Raw genomic sequence first — 22023 nt, forward strand, 5'->3', positions numbered from 1 at the left:
CCCCCTGAGATAAGCTCAGTATGTACTGCAGGATGTCCGGTATGGGGCAGTTGTAGGGGTCTCGCTGCGTGTCTGTGCACTGGTAGCGGAACCTTCTCCCTTTCAACCCATAGCGTTTTCTGGTTGAAGGTCTTCTGGCTGCCATAAGAGTGTGCTCCACGTCTTGTGGTAGGTTCATCCTCTCATCATCCATGCGGTCAGGGCTAAGGAACGCAGGTCGTGGTGGAGGGGGTAATGAGAACTGCACTGATCTGGAGCGGGGAGAGGTGGGTGAACCGCTATCCCTTGCCAGAACGGGAACCATGGTTGCAGGAGCCCGATCAGGGCAATCATGATCACCGTTGCTCTGTCCTGAAGAATCTTCTGCAGGACTTAGGGTGTTCCAACTCACAGACAGACCGTCGGGGCTGAGATGGCGATGGGTTGATCTCTTTGCGCAGAAGGTCAAGTATTTTGAGTTCGGTTCGGTTGCAAACAGGTCGAAGCTCGGTGTGCCCCAGGTGCTGAAGATCTTCTTAATCGCCGCTGGGTTGAGACACCACTCATCAGGATCCAGCTGGTGGCTGAGTCTTTCTGCCAGGTCGTTCTGCTCCCACAGGAGGTAGGTTGCCTGGATGGTGCATTGAATGGAGTTGGAGAACTCCCACATGTGGCAAGCTTCCTTGCATAGCAAGGTTGACCCTGTCCCTCCCTGTTTGCTGATATAGTGCGAGGCCACCTGGTTTTCTGTTTGGGTGAGGACTGCCCTGCCTGTTTGAAGGTTTCGAGGGCATTCCCTAAGGCCCTGAGCTCCAGTGGGTGGGTGGTCTGAGGTTGGGTACACTGGTCTCAGTGATGTCTGAGGTGCCCTTTCAGGGATCACATGAGTAGTCTGGTGTGCTGCACAACAAAGACCGGAGCGTGCTGACGATGAGCTGCTGGCAGGGATGCACTGGGCCAGGGATGTCATGGCGTCGATCTGGTAGTCCCGTAGGACGGCCTTGGTCTGCGTGGTGTCGATGACTGCCCAGATGAACGATATCCCCTGGGTGGGTATCAGGTGGGGCTTCATATAGTTGATGAGGAACCCCAGTTCTTGGAGGAGGGTTATGGTGGTTAACGGGGCTGCCAGCTGTCGAGATAAGATAGGATGCGCACCCCTTGAAGGCGAGGATGTGCCACTGCCACGCACTTTGTGAACGCTCTTGGAGCCGTTGAGAGTCCAAGGGGCAGGACCTTGTACTGGAGGCGTCTGTCTTGGCTTTAGAAGCGACGATGCCTCCTGTGGGCTGGGTGCATGGGATACTAGCCAATACTCGGGCTGTAACAGGGCCAAGACTGTACCCAGAGAGTGCATCTGGACCTTGTGTATGTATCTGTTCAGCTTACAGAGATCCAGGGACGAGCATTGTCCTTGTCCATGGTGACGCGGGGGTTCCTGGAGTAGAAACCCCTTGGTGATCTCCTCTGTTCGTCACCGCATCTATTGATTCTGCCGAAGCAGGTCCTCTCCTTGCTGCAGGAAAGTTGGGTCGTCAGATGGAGGGTGCCCCGCCCACTGGGGGGGGGTGGGAGTGGAGACGAATTCGGAATCCCTGCTTGATGATGCTGAGGGCCCACTGGTCGATGGTGATCCTGGGCCAAGCCTTCGCAGACAATCTGATCCTGCTGGGCCGGAGGGTGGTCAAGGTTCTATTTTTGTCTTGGGGAGAGGGCTGCCCTTGGATGCCCCTGCCCCTCGGGCGGTGCTTGTTTGCGTAGCAGTTATGTTACTGTTGCGAGTGTTGGGGCACAGACTGCTGCCAGTGTGGACTGGCTCAGTTGTGAGCTGGAATCTCTATTTTATTTTATTTATTTATTTCCTCTCACTGGCCTCCTGATAAAGCCGCATCTGGAACTGGAGCGCAGCAATTCGTGCGCTCAGCATTGCGCCCTCGAAGGTCTTTTTCCCCGTGGAAACCAGGGTTTTTCAGGTCCTTCCCTGATGGGGGTTGGAGGGGGGGGGGTCGTGCTGCCCTGTTTCTCTTAAGCTACCGCAATGTCCATGTATGGCTGCTGCGGGTTGTCGAATCCCTGGGCTGGAAAGATCTGGTACTTCAATCCCAGTCTCCTTGATGTTGGTTGCCCTGAGGAGGGAGTCAGCCAAATCTTGTCTCTGCAGTCCAGGAGGTTCTTGTGGACTGGAATCGCCACTGCCTGCGTGAAGTACTGGTACTGGTAGTTCAGGCCTTGTAGTACTCTGTCTTGGGTACTTGTTGTCCACCCACGTGGATCTTGAGAAAGGCTGTGAGTTTCTGGAGGGACATGGGGTGAGCCTCGTTTGTTTTTTTGGGGGTTTTTTTTTTAGTAAATATTTATTTATTTTTGTGGGTGGTGACTCGGGGCGTGGCTGGAGGCTGGTGTGTAGCTTGTTCCTCCGTTGCTTGGGTGCATGGCCTGCCGCTGAACCGCGCCATGTTGTTGTGCGTGGCTCCCTCTAAAGGGGGGCATTGTGGGGAGTGTAGCCCGCTGAGAGAGGAGTGGGTCAGCAGGAGGATTAACTGTGGCTGCTGGTCCCACCCCTGGTGGTTCGCAGGTTCATGTGCTGCTCCACTTGACTGGTTGGGTGGCTCCATGTACCCCACCACCCTTCTCTGTCCTTCTTGAGAGGGGGGGAGAGCCTGCAGAGAGGGGGCAGGATGCACCCCTTCATCTGTGCCAGTGCTCCTGGCTGCGTTTCCCACTGTGACTGGAGGCAGAGAAAGAGGAGTGATAATGCCTCTTGAGTGGGCTTCTCCTGCTGTACTGCCTATTGTATATTAAACTGTACAGCGCTGCATATGCCTTTCAGTGCTATAGAAATCATGAATAGTACAGAGTCCCTCATGCTAGCTGGAAAAACACTGCCTAGGTTTTATGAAGAGCAAACAGCTTTTTAGACTGAGGAGTTTCAAACCCCCACCCTTGGAGAGGCATGGTCTGACATGCCGCATCTCTGAAGATATCAGCACCCTGCTGAGAAAGGCAGACTCCTCGTTCCCAACCTGAGAGGGGGAGGGGGAGGGGGGGGAAAGGTGTGAATTGTAGACTCTGCAGGACCCCAAGAGGGAAAGAAACATCGAGTTGTTTTTTTTTTTTTTTTTCAGCATGTCCTTTATAAGCTGAACTCTGGGGCAGCATGTCTCCTACTGGGGGGAGAGGTCTGCAGGTCCCCTCCAAGGGAAAGAAGCTTGGGAGATTCTTTCTCCTTAAATTCAGATTGGGAGGAGGGTGGGGCAGAGCCCTCGGGGCTGCAACAGATTATCAGAGGTTTTCCCAAAAACAAGCAGATAGGACTTACCTTTGAACCCCAATCGGCTCCCTTCAGAGGCCGGCTGTAAGAGGCAGCATGCCGTCTGGAGGGTGAAAGCCCCGATCTGTTGCTTGCAGAGGCTGTGGATTTACGCAGCAGCATGCAAGACTCCTATCGGCTGCCCTGCAGAGGATGGCTGCATGGCAACATGCAAGGATTCCTGGAGAGATCTCTCGGTCTGGCGAGACTCCTATTGGCTGCCCTGCAGAGGCTGGTTCTAAGCGGCAACATGCAGGGACTCCGGGAGATATTTCTCTACCGGGCCAAGTGCAGGCGGGGGGATTAGCTGAGCCAGGGCATCCTGGAGGCTCCTTGCCACTGTAGCATGTGGATCCCCCGCTGCTGCATTCTGATGAGGATGGCTGCTGGAGGAAGATTCTCGGGCCTCACTTCTCTTCATGCCCCACGGAGGCTGGCTGTCAGCAGCAACATGCAGGAACTCCTGGAGAGATCTCTCGGTCTGGTGAGACTCCTATCGGCTTCCTGCAGGGGCCGACGGCTAGCGACAGCATGCAGGACTTCCGGGAGAGATTTCTCGACCGGGCAAGTTGCAGTCGGGGGGGTTGACTGAGCCAGGACGTCCTGGAGGCTCCTCACCGGATTCGTCTGTGGATCCCCCGCTGCTACGCTCCGATGAGGATGGCTGCTGGAGGGAGATTCTCGGGCCTCACTTCTCTTCATGAAGTCTCTCAGTGCCCTCTTCCTTAGCTTGCGTGCACGTGGTGACATGTGCGCACAATGCAAGCCACACGGAAACCTCGAGCGCCGGATCCAATCAGTGGGCGCACAATTCATGAGGATCCAGTGTGTTCATCCTCCTCCTGCATCCCAGTTGTTTCTTTAGATGATTCAGGCATCTTCAGGTTGAGTAGAAAAGTTGTAATGGAGAGCTGTAGAAAAATCCGACCGATGGGAACGGGCGGAAACTAAAGACTGGGGATTAGGGGGAAGCAGGGGGAAATGGGTAGGGCTCGGGCATGCCCAGTGGGGCCCGGGCACTGCACATGCTCAGAGAAAAAAAAAAAAAAAAAATCTCTCTGAGCTATTGGAGAGCTTATCCGCAAATTGGGAGGTGTTGGGACAACACCCATATGTGGCTGACTCATCCTGCTTGTCCTAGGAGAAGTTCTGTTTCGCACAGCGAGTGGTGGATGCTTGGAATGCTCTCCCGGAGGAGGTTGTGACAGAGACCACCATTCTGGGATTCAAGGGCAGGTTGGAAGCTCACCTCCTTGCAAATCACATTGAGGGATACGGGTAAACAAGGTCTTCCTTAGGGGTAATCATCAGTGAGGACATGAAGACTGCGACTCAGGTGGAGAAAGCTTCTAGTGCACTGCGATACTCAGGAAAACAGAAGGGAGGTGGGACTGGAACCAATGAAGGTAACTCAAGAGAACAAGCGCACCCTAAGCACAAATAAAAAAGCCAAAAACAGAAAACTATTACTGTTGGGGGATTCCATCATCAGAGGCATTAACCTTGGAACACAGGGCGAGGAGACCAAAATAGTGAAATGTCTTCCAGGATCCTCAGCTACCAGGAGTTCCAGGCAAATACAGACTATAATTAAGGAAGAAACTAAGGATTTTAACACTGATGTTGTTATCCATCTGGGAACAAATGACCTGGCCAACAACTCCACACTTGCAGCACAGAAAGCTTTTCGGGAGCTTGGTGAGGGCGTGAAACCTTTTGTAAAGACTTTAGCTTTTTCTGAAATACTGCCTGCATATGGAAAAGGAGAGCAAAGAGTGAACTTTAATAGATGGCTCAGAGCCTGGTGTCATCAAGAAGGCTTCAGGTACATAGGAGGATGGGGAAATACATGGAAGGACAAGAAGCTATATTGCACTGATGGGCTACATATTACTACAGCAGGAAAAGAAACCTTGCAGAGAAATTTAGACAATATTTTTCTAGGCATTTAAACTAGAAGGTGGCGGTGGTGTATGTACGAAGGACAATTATAGAGACCACCCCTGGCAAAAGAAAAGATGTGATAGTAGTAAAGGCTGCAACATAAGCAATATCAGCAACTCATTTCTTAGTATTGCAACCGAAAGTAAAACGACACAAAAATCCATACGAAAAAGGAGATTATCACTGAAAAATAGCTGGAAAGCGATGACCACAAATGCTCGCAGTCTAAGCAACAAAGTTCATGATCTGCAAGCCCTGATATTAGAGGCAGATCTAGATATTGTTGCTATCACAGAGACATGGTTCAGTGAATCACATGGATGGGATGCAAACATACCGGGATATAATCTTTTTAGGAAGGACAGAGATGGTCATAAAGGTGGAGGAGTAGCTCTCTATGTAAAGATCAATATCCAAGCGACCGAAATGCAAGGGACCTGGGGAGAGGAAGAAGCGATATGGATTGCTCTGAAAAGAGAAGATGGAACTTCTATCTACGTGGGTGTAGTCTACAGACCTCCGACTCAATCGCAGCAAATTGATAAGGATCTGATTGTGGATATCCAAAAGTTTGGAAGGAAAGAGGAGGTTCTGCTGTTGGGAGATTTCAACCTGCCGGATGCGGACTGGAATGTTCCGTCTGCGGAATCGGAAAGGAGTAGGGAGATTGTGGATGCCTTTCAAGAGGCTCTGCTCAGACAAATGGTGACTGAACCCACAAGGGAAAAAGTGATATTGGATCTGGTCCTCACAAATGGAGAGAGTATCTCTAATGTTTGAGTGGGTGCTCACCTGGGTAGCAGCGATCATCAAACGGCTAAAGTGGAGAGCGGCCGCACGATACTTAAAGTCCTAGATTTCAAACGTACGGACTTTAATGCAATGGGAAAGTACCTGAAGAAAGAGCTGTTAGGATGGGAGGACATAAGAGAAGTGGAAAGACAGTGGTCTAAGCTGAAAGGAGCGATAAAAATGGCTACGGACCTTTATGTGAAGAAAATCAATAAAAACAAGAGAAAAAGGAAGCCGATATGGTTCTCCAACCTAGTGGCTGAGAAAATAAAGGCAAAAGAGTTGGCGTTCATGAAATATAAAAAACCCCAAGAAGAGGAGAGCAGAAAGGACTACAGGGTGAAACTGAAAGAAGCCAAGAGAGAGATACGTTTGGCGAAGGCACAGGCGGAAGAACAAATGGCTAAAAATGTAAAACAGGGAGATAAAAATTTTTTCAGATATATTAGTGAAAGGAGGAAGATAAAAAATGGAATTGCTAGGCTAAAAGATGCTGGGAACAAATATGTGGAGAGTGATGAGGAGAAAGCAAATGTGCTAAACAAATACTTCTGTTCTGTGTTCACAGAAGAAAATCCTGGAGAAGGATCGAGATTGTCTGGCAAAGTTACACGAGAAAATGGAGTAGATTCTGCGCCGTTCACGGAGGAGGGTGTTTATGAGCAACTTGAAAAACTGAAGGTGGACAAAGCGATGGGACCAGACGGGATCCATCCCAGGATACTAAGGGAGCTCAGAGAGGTTCTGGCGAGTCCTATTAAAGACTTGTTCAACAAATCTCTGGAGACGGGAGTGATTCCTGGGGATTGGAGGAGAGCGGATGTGGTCCCTATTCATAAAAGTGGTCACAGGGATGAAGCAGGAAACTACAGGCCGGTGAGCCTCACTTCAGTTGTTGGAAAAATAATGGAAGTGTTGTTGAAAGAAAGGATAGTGTATTTTCTTGAATCTAATGGGTTACAGGATCCGAGGCAACATGGCTTTACAAAAGGTAAATCGTGCCAAACGAACCTGATTGAATTTTTTGATTGGGTAACCAGAGAGCTGGATCGAGGACATATGCTAGATGTAATTTACTTGGATTTCAGCAAAGCCTTTGATACAGTTCCTCATAGGAGGCTGTTCAACAAACTTGAAGGGCTGAAGTTAGGACCCAAAGTGGTGAACTGGGTCAGATACTGGCTGTCGAACAGACGCCAGAGGGTGGTGGTTAATGGAAGTCGCTCGAAGGAAGGAAAGGTGACTAGTGGAGTCCCTCAGGGTTCGGTGCTGGGGCCAATCCTGTTCAATATGTATGTAAGTGACATTGCTGAAGGGTTAGAAGGAAAAGTGTGCCTTTTTGCAGATGATACCAAGATTTGTAACAGAGTAGACACCGAAGAGGGAGTGGAGAATATGAAAAAGGATCTGCAAAAGTTAGAGGAATGGTCTAATGCATGGCAACTAAAATTCAATGCAAAGAAATGCAGAGTAATGCATTTGGGGATTAATAATAGGAAGGAACCGTATATGCTGGGAGGAGAGAAGCTGATATGCACGGACGGGGAGAGGGACCTTGGGGTGATAGTGTCCGAAGATCTAAAGGTGAAAAAACAGTGTGACAAGGCAGTGGCTGCTGCCAGAAGGATAAAGAGAGGCGTAGTCAGTAGAAGGAAGAAGGTGTTGATGCCCCTGTACAGGTCATTGGTGAGGCCCCACTTGGAGTATTGTGTTCAGTTTTGGAGACAGTATCTGGCGAAAGACGTAAGAAGACTTGAGGCGGTCCAGAGGAGGGCGACGAAAATGATAGGAGGCTTGCGCCAGAAGACGTATGAGGAGAGACTGGAAGCCCTGAATATGTATACCCTAGCGGAAAGGAGAGACAGGGGAGATATGATTCAGACGTTCAAATACTTAAAGGGTATTAACGTAGAACAAAATCTTTTCCTGAGAAAGGAAAATGGTAAAACCAGAGGACATAATTTGAGGTTGAGGGGTGGTAGATTCAGGGGCAATGTTAGGAAATTCTACTTTACGGAGAGGGTGGTGGATGCCTGGAATGCGCTCCCGAGAGAGGTGGTGGAGAGTAAAACTGTGACTGAGTTCAAAGAAGCGTGGGATGAACACAGAAGATTTAGAATCAGAAAATAATATTAAATATTGAACTAAGGCCAGTTACTGGGCAGACTTGCACGGTCTGTGTCTGTGTATGGCCGTTTGGTGGAGGATGGGCAGGGGAGGGCTTCAATGGCTGGGGAGGGTGTAGATGGGCTGGAGTAAGTCTTAACAGAGATTTCGGCAGTTGGAACCCAAGCATAGTACCGGGTAAAGCTTTGTATTCTTGCCCAGAAATAGCTAAGAAGAAAAAAAAAAAAAATTTAAATTGAATCAGGTTGGGCAGACTGGATGGACCATTCGTGTCTTTATCTGCCATCATCTACTATATTACTATGTTACTATGTTAAAGCCAGACAAATCATGGGTTGCATACGCAGGAGTTTCGTTAGCCGTAAGCCCGAAGTCATAATGCCATTATATAGGTCCATGGTGAGACCCCATCTGGAATACTGTGTACAATTCTGGAGACCACATTACCGCAAAGATGTGCTGAGACTTGAATCGGTCCAGCGAATGGCCATACGGATGGTCACGGGGCTCAGGGATCTCCCGTATGAGGAACGGCTGAATAAATTGCAGCTCTACTCCCTAGAGCTGCATCTATATCGCCTCCTTAAGCCACCTCCTACAAAAACTAAACTTAATACACTACATTTACGCAGACGACATATCCATTCTAATCCCTTTAAATGACATCACAAAAGAAATTGTAGACAATCTCTCAACCGTAATGACCGAAATCGATAAATGGACCACCAATTTCAAACTAAAACTAAACGCAGAAAAAACAAAAGTCTTTCTGGCTAGTCCTAATGACAAAATTACGAGAACATCGATAAAAATAAACAATCACGAATACCCAATTTCTAATAACATAAAAATACTTGGTATCACTCTAGACACACACCTAACTATGACTGACCACACAAACTCACTAGTGAAAAAATGTTTTTACACACTATGGAGACTAAGGTCCATAAAAAAATACTTTGACCCAACATCATTCAGGTTGCTGGTACAGGCACTGATCTTATCCATTCTTGACTACTGTAACATCATCTACCTGGGCATCCCACAAAAAACAATAATAAAACTGAGATTAATACAAAACACCGCCGTTCGACTAATCTTCGGACTAAGAAAAAACGACCACATCAGCCCCTACTATAAAAAGCTGCACTGGCTTCCAATTGAAGCGCAAATACTATTCAAATTTGCTTGCACCTGTTTCAAGCAAGTCTGGGGACTAGCACCTTCATACCTACAAACTCACTTCATCCTACACAACCCCACACGAGCGACCAGAAACAAAAACATATTTGCATACCCAAAGATTACGGGCTGCAGATACAAATCATTCCTGGATAGAACCTTTAAGTTCCAAGCGAACAGACAGCAAGTTTGGCTGAAAAACTACATAAACGAACCCAACCTGTCTTACAGTGCATTCCGCAAATCGATCAAAACCGCCCTATTCGAAAAATTCACTGACTAAAATCGTCCCCTCCCGCACTAGGACTCCCCTCCCTTTAAACGCCTTTCTTTCTTTCTCTCAAGATGCCCCTCATGTATTCAAATATTCGCTATCCATAGTACTCCAATTCAAATGGAAGTTCTAAAGAAATACTCAGTTACTCATTACCCATTGAACCCCAATCTGTAACTTTCCCCTCTTCACTATTGTATTATATTCAGACTCATTGTACGATACTGTATTTAGACTTATGTATGGTGTTGTCTTTAGACTTATTGTATTGTATTATATTTAGACTCGTTGTATTATATTGTACTGTGTTGCATACACTCATTGTATCGTATTGTATTGTATTGTTTTGTCTTGTATTGTATGTTGACTTATTGTATTGTATTGTGACCTTGTTATTCGCTGAATGTCCAGCCTTCTTACAGTGTAAACCGCCTAGAAGTCACCTGACTATGGCGGTATAGAAAAATAAAGTTATTATTATTATAGAGGAACGCAGGGAGAGGGGGGACATGATCGAAACATTCAAATACCTCACGCGCCGTATCGAGGTGGGGGAGGATATCTTCTTCTTCAAGGAACCTACGTCAACACGAGGGCATCCATGGAAAATCAGGGGAGGGACATTGCATAGCGACACCAGGAAATACTTCTTCACCGAGAGGGTGGTGGATCGATGGAATGGTCTTCCGATACAGGTGATTGAGGCCAGCAGTGTGCCTGATTTTAAACCTAATGGGATCGAAAGGTGGGATCTCTTCGCAAAGGGAGGTAGGGGAGGGTCATTGGTGTGGGCAGACTTGATGGGCCTTGGCCCTTATCTGCCGTCACTTTCTATGTTTCTATGTTTCCTCAGGGAACACCTGGCTTGGCCTCGGCGTGTGCGGGTAGCCGGACTAGATGGGCCTAAGGTCTGATCCGGTGAGGGCATTTCTTATGTTCTTATGTAGGGTCAGGAAAGTAAAGCTGGGGTGCTGGATGGGGCGTCGTCAGGAACTTCCCACCAAAAAAAGTAACCTGTGTAAACTGCTAGCCGTTCTTTTCTTGAGCAGGCAAAGAAGGGGGAAAGTTGCTTTTCCATTGGTCAGTCATTCATGGTATTTTCTGACCGGAAGAGGTGGTCAGAAAATACCACAAATGACTGGGTCCGTGAATCGCAAACCATGAAAAAAAAACAAACTACTCTGGTTCGGACCACAGATATACCTGATCACTCCATAAATCACACTAGCAAACAGAAACAGCTTCAACACTTAAAAAACCCCTCAAAAGACCTGGGGGTCACCCTAGATAGCTCACTAGGAATGGAACATCACATTAGCATTTTTTATAGCTGGCTTTGGCGGTAAAAGCTTCGATGCTCATAGAATTCCTATGAGTATCGGAGGTTATAGTTTATAAATCTTTCCTTTTGGCTAAGTCTTAATAATAATATTGTCATTTATAGCTAAAGAGACATATGATCAGGAAACTGTTTTATTTTACTTTTGTGATTATGATAAACATACCGAGGGCCTCAAAATAGTACCTGGCGGGCCGCATGTAGACCCCAGGCCGCGAGTTTGAGACCACTGGTCTAATCTGTTAAAAGAAGGTACCTCCAAAAATCCTCTATCAGAAGATGATAGGATAATATCATTTCATAGAATTAGCAATTAAAGTAGAAGTCATCAGATCGTACTTTGTAAATCAACACAAAACTTTACGACAAATCCTCTGTAAGACAGGGAGCCAATTGTAACAGAGAAGCCAAGTTATCCAGTTCCAGGCTGGAGGTTTTGAGACAATCCTCGATTTATGACCGCTTATTCCTCGTGCATTATGGGACTCGCAGCACTGATTTCGGTGGGCCGGATTAAGCACTTCAAATCCCATATTGCCCTGGGATGTAAGTTCAAAACCAGGAATACCCCATAATCTCTGCCCAGTTCCAGGAGGGAAATATTAGGCCATTCCTCGATTTCTGGCAAGCCCCCCTTTCTCCTGATGCATTATGGGAATTGCAGTACTGATTTTTCAGCAGGCAGCATCAGGGATTACAAATCTCATATTGCTTTGGGATGTAAATTTGAATCCAGGAATGCCCAAAAATCTCTAGTCTGCCCTATTTAAGGAGGGAAATAGCCCATTCCTGAATTTCAGGCAAGCCCCCCTCCTGATGCATTATTGGAATTGCAGTACTGATTTTTCAGCAGTCAGCTTCAGGGACTACAAATCCCATATTGCTTTGGGATGTAAGTTCTAAACTTAGACTGGCCAAAAACTTTCCCTCCTGGCACTGGACAATTTGGCACGCAGCTCTGGTCCTTACCACAGTGGGTCTCCAGCTACTTCCAGCCTTACCACTCACTCTCTGCAGGGTGAGAAGAGCAGAGGCTGATGGGGTTTCACTGGGGTTATATTACCCCTGCACCTGTGGAATTCAGGAGGTCAGGGAAGGTCATCACAGAGACGACCAGCCAGTTCATCTGGGACATCCTTGCTTCACACATTTTTGAGCCACAGGGACAGAGAGAATATATGTTTTTTGGAGTGTTTTTAAAAAAAAGTTTTAAATAAGGGTCATTAGAAGATAATTACTTTTTCCTCTTGAGAATTCAAGAAGAATATAGGAGAGAGGATCCTAGTACAGCACATATCGAAGACCCCAGCAAGAGCAATACATTCAGAACTTCCTCTGCCATTGTCACAGTAGATATGAGCTGAAAATCAGAAACACTGAACGAGATACATTTGCAGAGAGGTACTGGACAGACAAAATTTCACATAAACAGACCAACAAACATACACAAAACACAGACACACCACGTGCACCAATGTTCCTTTGCTATAATTAACTCCACTCTTTGGACAGAAGCCAGGGACCTTCTGGAAGGCAGACAGAGATTTCCTCTGCAAGGACATAACACAGCCAGGAGTTTCAGCCTTCAGATGTTGTCCACAGCACAGAGCTCCTTGGAGAACATATTGAGTAAGAAATATCCTGCCGCAGGGGAACTCACATTTAAAGCTTGCTAATATGTACTTTATGCAGAAATGGCTAGAGGGAATGGGACAAGACCGAAGAAAGGCTCAGGGGATGGTCACAGGGATACAGAACCAGTCTCTAGGACTGGAGGGCTCAGGGAAAGGTCACAGGGACACAGAACCAGTCAGCTGTCACCTCTAGGAGTGGAGGCCTCAGGTGATGGTCACAGGGATACAGATCCTGTCACCTCTAGGACAGGTTAAAACTGAAGTCTAATACCTGTATTCAGAGAGATCAGTGGGTCTCATGAAATGTTTTATGTCTTCCAGCTGTTCCCAAAAGCTTGGAATCTCTCCTGGAATGATGTCTTATATGGGGGGTTCCCAGGGAGATTCTCTTTTTCCTGGATCCAAGGATTTATCTGGTGAGAGGGATGCTAGGACACTTGAACAGGAGAAGGATTCTTCTGTAGACCTCCAGGAGTTCCAGAACGTGGACTATGTGGAAGATTTTTTCTCCTCTCTATGCCACTTGAGGGAGCAGGGTCTCCTTGTGGACATAAGCCTGGTGCTAGACGGGAGACTCTACCAGGCTCATTGCCTCCCCCTGGCCGCTGTCAGCACTTTCTTTGCCAAGATCCTGGAGCAGGGACAGCACAATATGGTGGATCTGGAAGGGAAGTCCACTTTCTGTGGTTTGGAAGCCCTTCTAGACTTTGCATATGAGGGCCACTGTGAGGTTAGCAGACACACAGCGATGGAGGTTCTTCAGATGTCAGAAGCTTTAGGGGTACCCAGGGTGACTGCCATATGCAAACAATTCCTTAATCCTGCATTCCAAGACCACAAGGAGGTATTGGCAACAGAAGAGAAGCTTCAGAACCTGAGGGTCATCCAGGAGATGCAAAGACACGGGGTTGGATGGGATGTGGAGCTAAAGGCAGCCAGGACATCCTTGAAAGGTAGGTTGGGAGGACTCCTCTGATGCAGATGCAGAAGGAGCTCAGGCATCAAGCTGTCCTTAAGGGATCACAGGTCAACAAATGTCTATTTCTGAAAAATGAAATTCTTCAATTTCAGGCTTGTTCTTAACTTCATCCTCTTTCCCTTTCCCTTTCCCTTTCCTCAGCCTCTCAACTTTACTAAAATTATTTTTTTTCACCACTCCTCCCCCTTATATACCCACTACAGTATTTTTCCTTAGTTAAATAAAGACAGCCTTGTTTTTATACTGGAAGTGGATGCACACCTCCTCATCATAGGTAAAATGGTTTGGTTTCCTACTCATATCACTATTTACAAAGCTCTCAAAAAAATTCCAGTCCTATCCATCCTGGTATTCCCCTTGGAAGACATTAATGGTCAGGTTTTCCACCCCAGAGGTTGCTGCACAGTATGTTAATTTGTATGAGATTTTGCCTTAATGCAGTTTTCATAATTACAGCTGAGCATGAAGGTGGTTGGTTCATGAAACCTACTCATTACCCTTGTCCTCTGTTCTCATTACAGTACACCGGGTGGTCTTGGCTGCAGGCAGTGACTTCTTCCGTGGAATGTTTACCACTGGAATGAAGGAGGCATACCAAGATACAGTGTCCCTCAGCACCTTCTCCTCAACAGACTTGTCCCTTTTTACCTCTTTCATCTACTCTGGTTCCCTTCTCCTTGGCTGGGACAACGTTTTTGCGGTCACTGAGGCAGCCTTTCCCTACCAGGTCTCTGGCATCCTGCAGCTATGCTATCAGTTCTTCAGAGAGAAGATGGAGCCAGAACACAGTTTGGACATCCTAGCTCTGGCTGAGGCCTTCGGTCTGCCTGAGCTGAGACAGGAAACTGAGGACTTTATCCTCAGGAACTTTAAAGAAGTGGTACAGGTGCCGAAGTTCCAAGACCTTGAGGTGGACCAATTGGTGGCCCTCCTAAGCCAAGATGGCCTCTACACTACCACAGAATTTGAGGTCTTCCATGCTGTCCTCTGCTGGGTTGATGAGGACAGGGAAGCACGACTTTCCCAGGCTGCCAAAGTCATGAAGTGTGTCCGCTTCCCCCTCATGACCAACCGAGAACTTAGGCAGGTCATCGCTACTGATCTGATGGCACCTTCTGAGAAGTGTTACAAGGTCCTCGAGGCCTCCCTATTAAGCGTGCCCAAGGGTCCATCTGTTCTTAGCCAACTGCCCTGTAGGGTTCGCTCGCCAAGTCATGTGTTGGTCATTGTGGGAGGAGATAGCCTCACCAGGAACCTATCCAGTCGTATACCCAGTCAGGACCTATGGTTTGCCCACCGGTTCATTAATGGTATTGGCTTGGTCAAGCACATTGAGTGGAAGGCCCTGAGCCCCCTCCCGGACATGCCACGCTTCCGTCATGCTGCGGCTGTACTTGACAACAAGTTGTATGTCTTTGGTGGAAACCATTTCTATGGGAAGGAAGATGTGCTGAAGAGTGTGGTGAGGTGAGGTGAGGTCTCTGGGCAAAGGACAAGTCCAGCTTGTATCCTTTCTGGTGTCTAATATGCTTAGATTCTTATTGCACAGAACCAAATGTCCTTCACACCTCCCTAAGGAGCTGATGCAGAAAGCTAGCATAGGCTAAACTGTGCAGTTACCAAGGGTTAAACAGTGCATGGTCTCATGTTGCATTAAAGTAAATGCTAATGAAGCCATGGAGTATTCCATGGCAATGCAGAGAGGTAAACAGGGGCTGTTGACATGCAGTTACCATGAGAATTTTTTTCATAAGGTCCAGGGCAACATATAAGTGTTAGTGGAGAGGATTTCTGGTCGGTTTTTGAGATTTTAATGGCCAATTTTGTTCCTTAAGCAGCCAAAAGGAAGCTCCTGCAAAGTTCAAAGGCAGGTTTCAGGTTTTATTAAAATTTGACAAAAACGCTTTTATAATGAAATTCAAAGCGATGTGCATAAAAATTATACATATTGAGAGACATACAAAGGACTAACTATAGACATCATACTTGGAAATGGATGGGAAAAGGGTAGAACTGCAATTTCAAAAAGAAAAGAACAATTAAGGGAAAAACATGAAGGGAGGGGGACCCTGTTGGCGTGAAGTTCCTATTTTTCAAAAATGACAGCTTAATGACGGGCAAAAGAGATCAGAGGTTTTATCCTAAGTTAATTCCTGAAAGCATCTATGAAGAGGAAGCTCTTTAGTGAACTTTTAAATCATTCTAATATTGTTTCTTCCCAGAGATGAATAGGTAAGTGATTCCATTGCTGGGGAGCTGTAACAGAGAATATTTCATTCTGCCTTGTACTGATTACCTTTAAAGTAGGGACTGTGAGAAGATTTTGATTTGTTGATCTTAGGTTTCTAGATGTGGAATATGGAATAAGAAGTCTATCCAGGAAGGCTGGTAAATTTGACTGTCTGATTTTGAACGTTAAAAGAGTTAATTTATAGGAAATTCTGTGTTGGATTGGAAGCTTTTTTAAGTAGTGGAGTAACATGGTCGTACTTATTGCGGTATTTTGTATTATTTGAAGCCTCCTTATTTCCTTTTGAGAGATGCCTTTTAAAAAGAGAATTACAGTAGTCTAGTTTGGATATGATTAATGAATGAATTACATTACATTAGAGATTTCTATTCCGCCATTACCTCGCGGTTCAAGGCGGATTATAAAATATTTATGAATGGGGTTACAACGGAAGGACATTTGTCATTTCTAGTAGTGAAGCGGAGATCTTTTTTCATTTTTATAGTTGTAAAAAGTAAGGTCTTCTGTCAATTCTCTAGAGGTAAAAAGTGATGAAGAGAAGTAGATATTTAAGAACGGAGGGTGACAAATGAGGAGCATTTGTTATTTCTCAGGTTGTTAAGGAAAGGTTAGATAGTATCTGGGGGGCGGTAGAAGGGAGGGATGAGTGAAGGAGTAAGTGGGTTATGAATGAAGATGTTTAGAGCGGCTGGGTCCAGGACTTTAGCTATTGATCTGATCATCCTTAGCTTCCAAAAACAGTTTTTTACTACCATACTAATTTGATCATGGAAGCTCAACTTTTTGTCTATTATAACTCCTAAGATTTTCACTATAGTGACTGATTGAACTATGGTGTTGTTTAGTTTTATCGACTCAGTAAGAGCGAGATCATTTTTTCCACAGGAACAGAATGGTTTTAGATTTAGCTAAATTTAGCGCCAGCATGTTTTCATTTAGCCAATTACTAATTTTTTGTAATTTAGAATTTATTTTAGTTATGTCTTCAGGGTCATTAGTATCAATTGGGTGAAGTAATTGTGTCATCTGCGTATGAAGAAATTGTGGGCAGATGGGAGGTAACAGATGTGTCAGTGCTCTCAAGGGGGCCGATCCACTCAGCGGGAGATTCAGGGTCTGCCCCAGCCCGCCCCATTGCTCCATCCAGACCTACCCCTTGCTCCGCCCCTGGCACAGCCAATTGGCGGCCAGAGACAAAAGGAGCAGCCTCCCCATGCCGCAGCAGCTGGAAGCCTTTATAAAGCATCATCTTCTGCCACTGCGGGAGATGATGTTTTATAAGGGTTTCTTACCACGGCATGGGAAACTGCTCAGCGAGAGATTGTGCCTCATGTGGAACTGTCACGCTGGATGTGTGATGTATCTAAATAAAACCAAAAATAAAGCAGGGACGGGGTAAAATGTGGACCTCACTGGCTCCATGGACCTTGTGGATTGTAACCGCAGGCCCTTAAAAATCTGCTCACCTTGGGGTAAGCAGGATCCATGAAGTCCACGAGAGTTAAAATGAGGATCTCTGTGGGATCTGCGAGGTCCTGTTTTACCCCCATCTCACAGTCCCAACCACAAAGAGAAAAGAAATTTGCAAGTGTAGAAGTTAAAACGCAGACTCTCATTTAACTAAAAGAAAGCAGCCCTGGTGTGGGGTCCCCAGAGATTCTCTTTTTTTTTTAAACTCTCTTGGACCTCACGGATCTCACTCGGTCGCTCTACAGATCCTCATTTTAACTCCTACGGTCCTCATGGATCTCACTGGAGGGGGTAAAATGAAGATTCATGGGGTGAGTGGGATCTTTGAGGTCCATGGGAATTAAAACAAGAATCCCGCGTGCCATAGCTACTTTCTTTTTAAGGTCGTATGGTAGACAACCACGAGGTCAGTGGAATCCTCATTTACAGGTCTGTCAGAGATAAACTGAAATGACAAGCTGCAGCTGCCAAAACTGAGGTAAGCAGATTTATAAGGGCACGCGGTTAAGATTCATGAGATCCGCGTTTTACCCAGCCCCCCAATGAAGCACACATTGGCACCTGTTCTTTGGAGCCTAAAAATGAGATTTGCAAAAATTTAATGTGCAAGCAGTTTCTGCAAGGTTTATACTTACCATAGGTGCATAAGAATAGACGTTGATGTGTGCTGACAAGTGTACTTACCATGAAAGCTCTGTGCATGCCATCAGTTTTGGGGGTTTTGCATGGTGTGGTATGGAGCTTGCTCTAGAACAGTATATCGCAAACTGTGTGTCGTGGTGAGATTTCAGGTGTGCTACGAGAGGCAAGTTGAGTAGGTGAGTCAACCAGCACCACTCCTGCTCTTTTAACCTCCCCACCGATGTCGTCCTTTATCTGCCATCAAGTTTCTATGCTTCTGTAGAACTTATGTGCATGACAGAACTGCAGGACTTGAATGGAATTGTATGTGATGATCTTAAGGTGGCCAAACAGATTGAAAAGGTGACGGCAAAAACTAGAAGGATGCTAGGTTGCACAGGGAGAGGTATGGCCAGTAGGAAAAAGGAGGTATTAATGCCTCTGTATAAGACTGGTGAGACCTCATTTAGAATATTGTGTACAATTCTGGAAGCCGCACCTTCAAAAAGATATCAAAAGGATGGAGTCGGTCCAGAGGAAGGCTACTAAAATGATGCTTGGTCTTCGTCATAAGGCGTATGGGAACAGACTTAAAGATCTCAATCTGTATACTTTGGAGGAAAGGCGGGAGAGGGGAGTTATGATACAGACATTTCAATACCTATGTGATGTAAATGTGCATGAGTCAAGTCTCTTTCATTTGAAAGGAATCTGCAATGAGAGGGCATAGGACGAAGTTAAGAGGTGATAGGCTCCGGAGTAATCTGAGGAAATACTTTTATACAGAAAGGGTGGTAGATGCGTGGAACAGTCTCCCGGAAGAGGTGGTGGAGACAGAGACACTGTCTGAATTCAAAAAGGCCTGGGATAGGCACGTGGGATCTCTCAGAGAGAGAAAGAGATAATGGTTACTGTGGATGGGCAGACTAGATGGGCCATTTGGCCTTTATCTACCATCATGTTTCTCTGTTTCTAAGTTTTCTATAAAACAAGCTGTCTGGAGGGTCTCCATGACGGATGTCAATGTGATGACATCATACATGCATGTGATATCATTGTGTTGACGTCTGTGCATGTGTGGAGACCTTCCAGCCATTGGCCCGAGTTTAGTGTGCCGCAGCCTGGAAAAGTTTGTGAGACACTGCTCTAGAAGCCACACACTCAGCCACCCTCATGTGGTTCTACTGCCAGCCTTTCTGCATCGGCCCCTAAGTGGGTCCAGACATTTGGCCATTTGCATACAAATTTGTGGAATTTTACAGACAGAATTTGTCACCATCACCGTCCCTGTGGATAACCATGGGAAACCATGTCACCGTGTCATTAAGGAGAGAGGGAGAATCAGAGTACAAATGGGCACAGCCACTCATACTCTGCCTTGCATTAAAGAATGCTGGTGTAGGAGGACTGAGGTTGAGATAGGGTTACCAGATTTTTGCTGGGCAAAAAGAGGATATGTGCCCCCCCCCCCCCCCGTTCCACCCCTTCCACCGACAGCCCCAAAGCCCTGCCCAGCTCCACACAAACCTCATCTCTATGGGCCACGTCTGGAGGGCATCCACGCTTGCTTGGATGCTATGTGGTGACTTCACACACATGCGCACATGGAGTGACATCACCACTTACATTTGCACATGCGCAGATGCCCTCCAGATGTGGACCCGAGTTAAAAACTCGGACAAAGTGCCAGGTTTGGGAAAGCTGTCCGTTCGCCTGGACAGTCCTCTAAAAAGAGGACATGCCTGGGTAAAACCGGACATTAGAGATAGACATTAGACACAGGATGTTTTCCCATGGTTATCCGTGGGGACGAAGATAAATTCTGTCACCTTATCATCTCCCTTGGTCACTCCTGAGCTCTCTTAAGAGAGGCCTACTTCTGAAAACATGTCCATGATCTCATTCACAACACATTGGTCTCCCTCTGCTTAGTCACACTCTAAAAACCTTTTCCCCTCCTCTTCTCAGGTACAACCCATCGCAAGATACGTGGGAGAGGCTGGCAGATATGCAAGAACGGCACAACTACTTTCAGGCTGTGAGCTTGGGGGGGCTGCTGTACGTTCTGGGGGGGAACCCAGACAATAGCAACACTCAGTGCCTGGACACCGTCGAGTGCTATGACCCGACAAAGAACGCTTGGAGGTAAGAGCGGGGATGGAGGGAGAAGAAACCTTGGGGACTGCGCTGAGAGACTGAATGTTCCTCTTTTCTCTCCTCTTCAGGTTCATGCACCCCTTGCCCGTTCCCCTGTGTGGGCATGCGGCGGTGGCCCGGGATGGTGGGATCTATGTCTCCGGAGGCTGCACTGGCATGTACCATGTACTCCGTGACTTCTTTTACTACGACCCAGCAGCTGGCTCTACACACCTTTCCCCCATGACCCACGTCCGAGGAGGCCACGTGATGGAGGCTCTGGGGGAACGTCTGTATGTGGCCGGGGGCCTGGGCCACGGGGAGCGAGGTTACATGGACCTGTATGTCTGCGAGATGTATAGCCCTGCCGAGGACTCGTGGACGAGTATCGCATCCCTGAACCACGCACACGTGGTGGCTGCCTCTGTCGCCTTTCTAGGGGAGCTGTATATTCTCGGGGGCTACTCCTATGAGACCTACAAGGATACACATCTTGTGCACTGTTACAACCCGAAGACTGACCGCTGGGTGAATCTGGGCCCCATGCCCAAGCCATACACTGATATGAAGGCCTGTGTGCTCTCGCTGCCTTCACATGTGAGAGAGAGAACGCCTGAGACATAAGGAGCCTTGCCCCCCCAATAGATCTTCCAATGCACCTCACTCCTGCCCTGCACACTACCTGCTAATTTTAGTACTACGAGCCCCACACAGCTGTACCAATGCACCTCATTCCTGCCACTAATGCACTTCACTCATTTTTTGTTTCACCTCCTGCTGTTCCAGGACTACTACTACCATTTAGGGGGAGTGTGTGGCGCAGTGGTTAAAGCTAAAGCCTCAGCACCCTGGGGTTGGGGGTTCAAACACACATTGCTCCTTGTGAGCCTGGGCAAGTCACCTAATCCCCCATTGCCCCAGGTATATTACAGAGATTGAGAACCCACCAGGACAGAGGGGGGAAAATGGTCTTGGGAGACAGTGAAGAGGAGATTGGAGGTGAGGGCACCTTGAGTAAGAAGTTTATTGTGGCAAGAGAAAGCGAGAGTGAGTTAAATGGAAGTAGTATTCTTGTTTGACAAGTGAGAGGGAAGGATGTCAGCAGGAACTTGAAACTCCTGAACAGCTGTGCCCATGTACCTCATTCCTGCCCTCCAGTTCCTCCCACTCCCATTTCAGTACTCAGCCCCCTTCCAACAGCTCGTCACTGTGCATCACATCCTCTATCACAGTATTTCTCAAGTCAGTCCCTTGCCAGCCAGGTTTTTGGGATATCCTAGAAACAGAGAAACATGATGGCAGATAAAGGCCAAATGGCCCATCCAGTCTGCCCGTCCGCAGTAACCATTATCTCTTCCTCTCTCTAAGAGTTCCCACGTGACTATCCCAGGCTTTCTTGAATTCACCTGGGAGACTATTCCACGTAGCTACCACCCTTTCTGTAAAAAAGTATTTCCTTAGATTACTCCTGAGCCTCTCACCTCTTAACTTCATCCCATGCCCTCTCATTGCAGAACTTCCTTTCAAATGAAAGAGACTCAACTCATGCGCATTTATGTAGGTATTTAAACGTCTCTATCATATCTCCCCTCTCCCACCTTTCCTCCAAAGTATACAGATTGAGATCTTTACCCCATATGCCTTATGATGAAGACCACATATCATTTTAGTAGTCTTCCTCTGGACTGACTCCATCCTTTTCATATCTTTTTGAAGGTGCGGCCTCCAGAATTGTACACAGTATTCTAAATGAGGTCTGAACCAAAGTCTTATACAGGGACATCAATTCCTCCTTTTTCCTACTGGTAATACCTCTCCTTATGCAACCTATCATCCTTCTAGCTTTCGGCATCACCTTTTAAGCCTGTTTGACACCCAATTCCCACTCTTCTGTCGTGCATATAAGTTCTTCACCCCCTAAACTGTACTGTTCCCTCAGGTTTTTGCAGCCCAAATGCATGACTTTGCATTTCTTAGCATTACAT

At 46.9% G+C, this 22023-nt stretch overlaps 1 protein-coding gene across 1 annotated transcript; it reads left to right on the forward strand.

Annotated features, from left to right (window-relative positions):
* Nucleotides 1-11895: 11895 nt before the first annotated feature.
* KLHL33 (kelch like family member 33) lies at nucleotides 11896-21394 on the forward strand. The gene is made up of 5 exons (XM_033925023.1): nucleotides 11896-11965; nucleotides 12903-13534; nucleotides 14082-15027; nucleotides 19871-20047; nucleotides 20128-21394. Exons 2-5 carry the CDS (start codon nucleotides 12934-12936, stop codon nucleotides 20660-20662), a joined length of 2259 nt encoding a protein of 752 aa, XP_033780914.1. The 5' UTR covers nucleotides 11896-11965; nucleotides 12903-12933; the 3' UTR covers nucleotides 20663-21394.
* Nucleotides 21395-22023: the final 629 nt, after the last annotated feature.

Source organism: Geotrypetes seraphini, chromosome 16 (assembly GCF_902459505.1).
Source record: "Geotrypetes seraphini chromosome 16, aGeoSer1.1, whole genome shotgun sequence".
In the NCBI taxonomy this organism is placed as follows: Eukaryota; Metazoa; Chordata; class Amphibia; order Gymnophiona; family Dermophiidae; genus Geotrypetes; species Geotrypetes seraphini.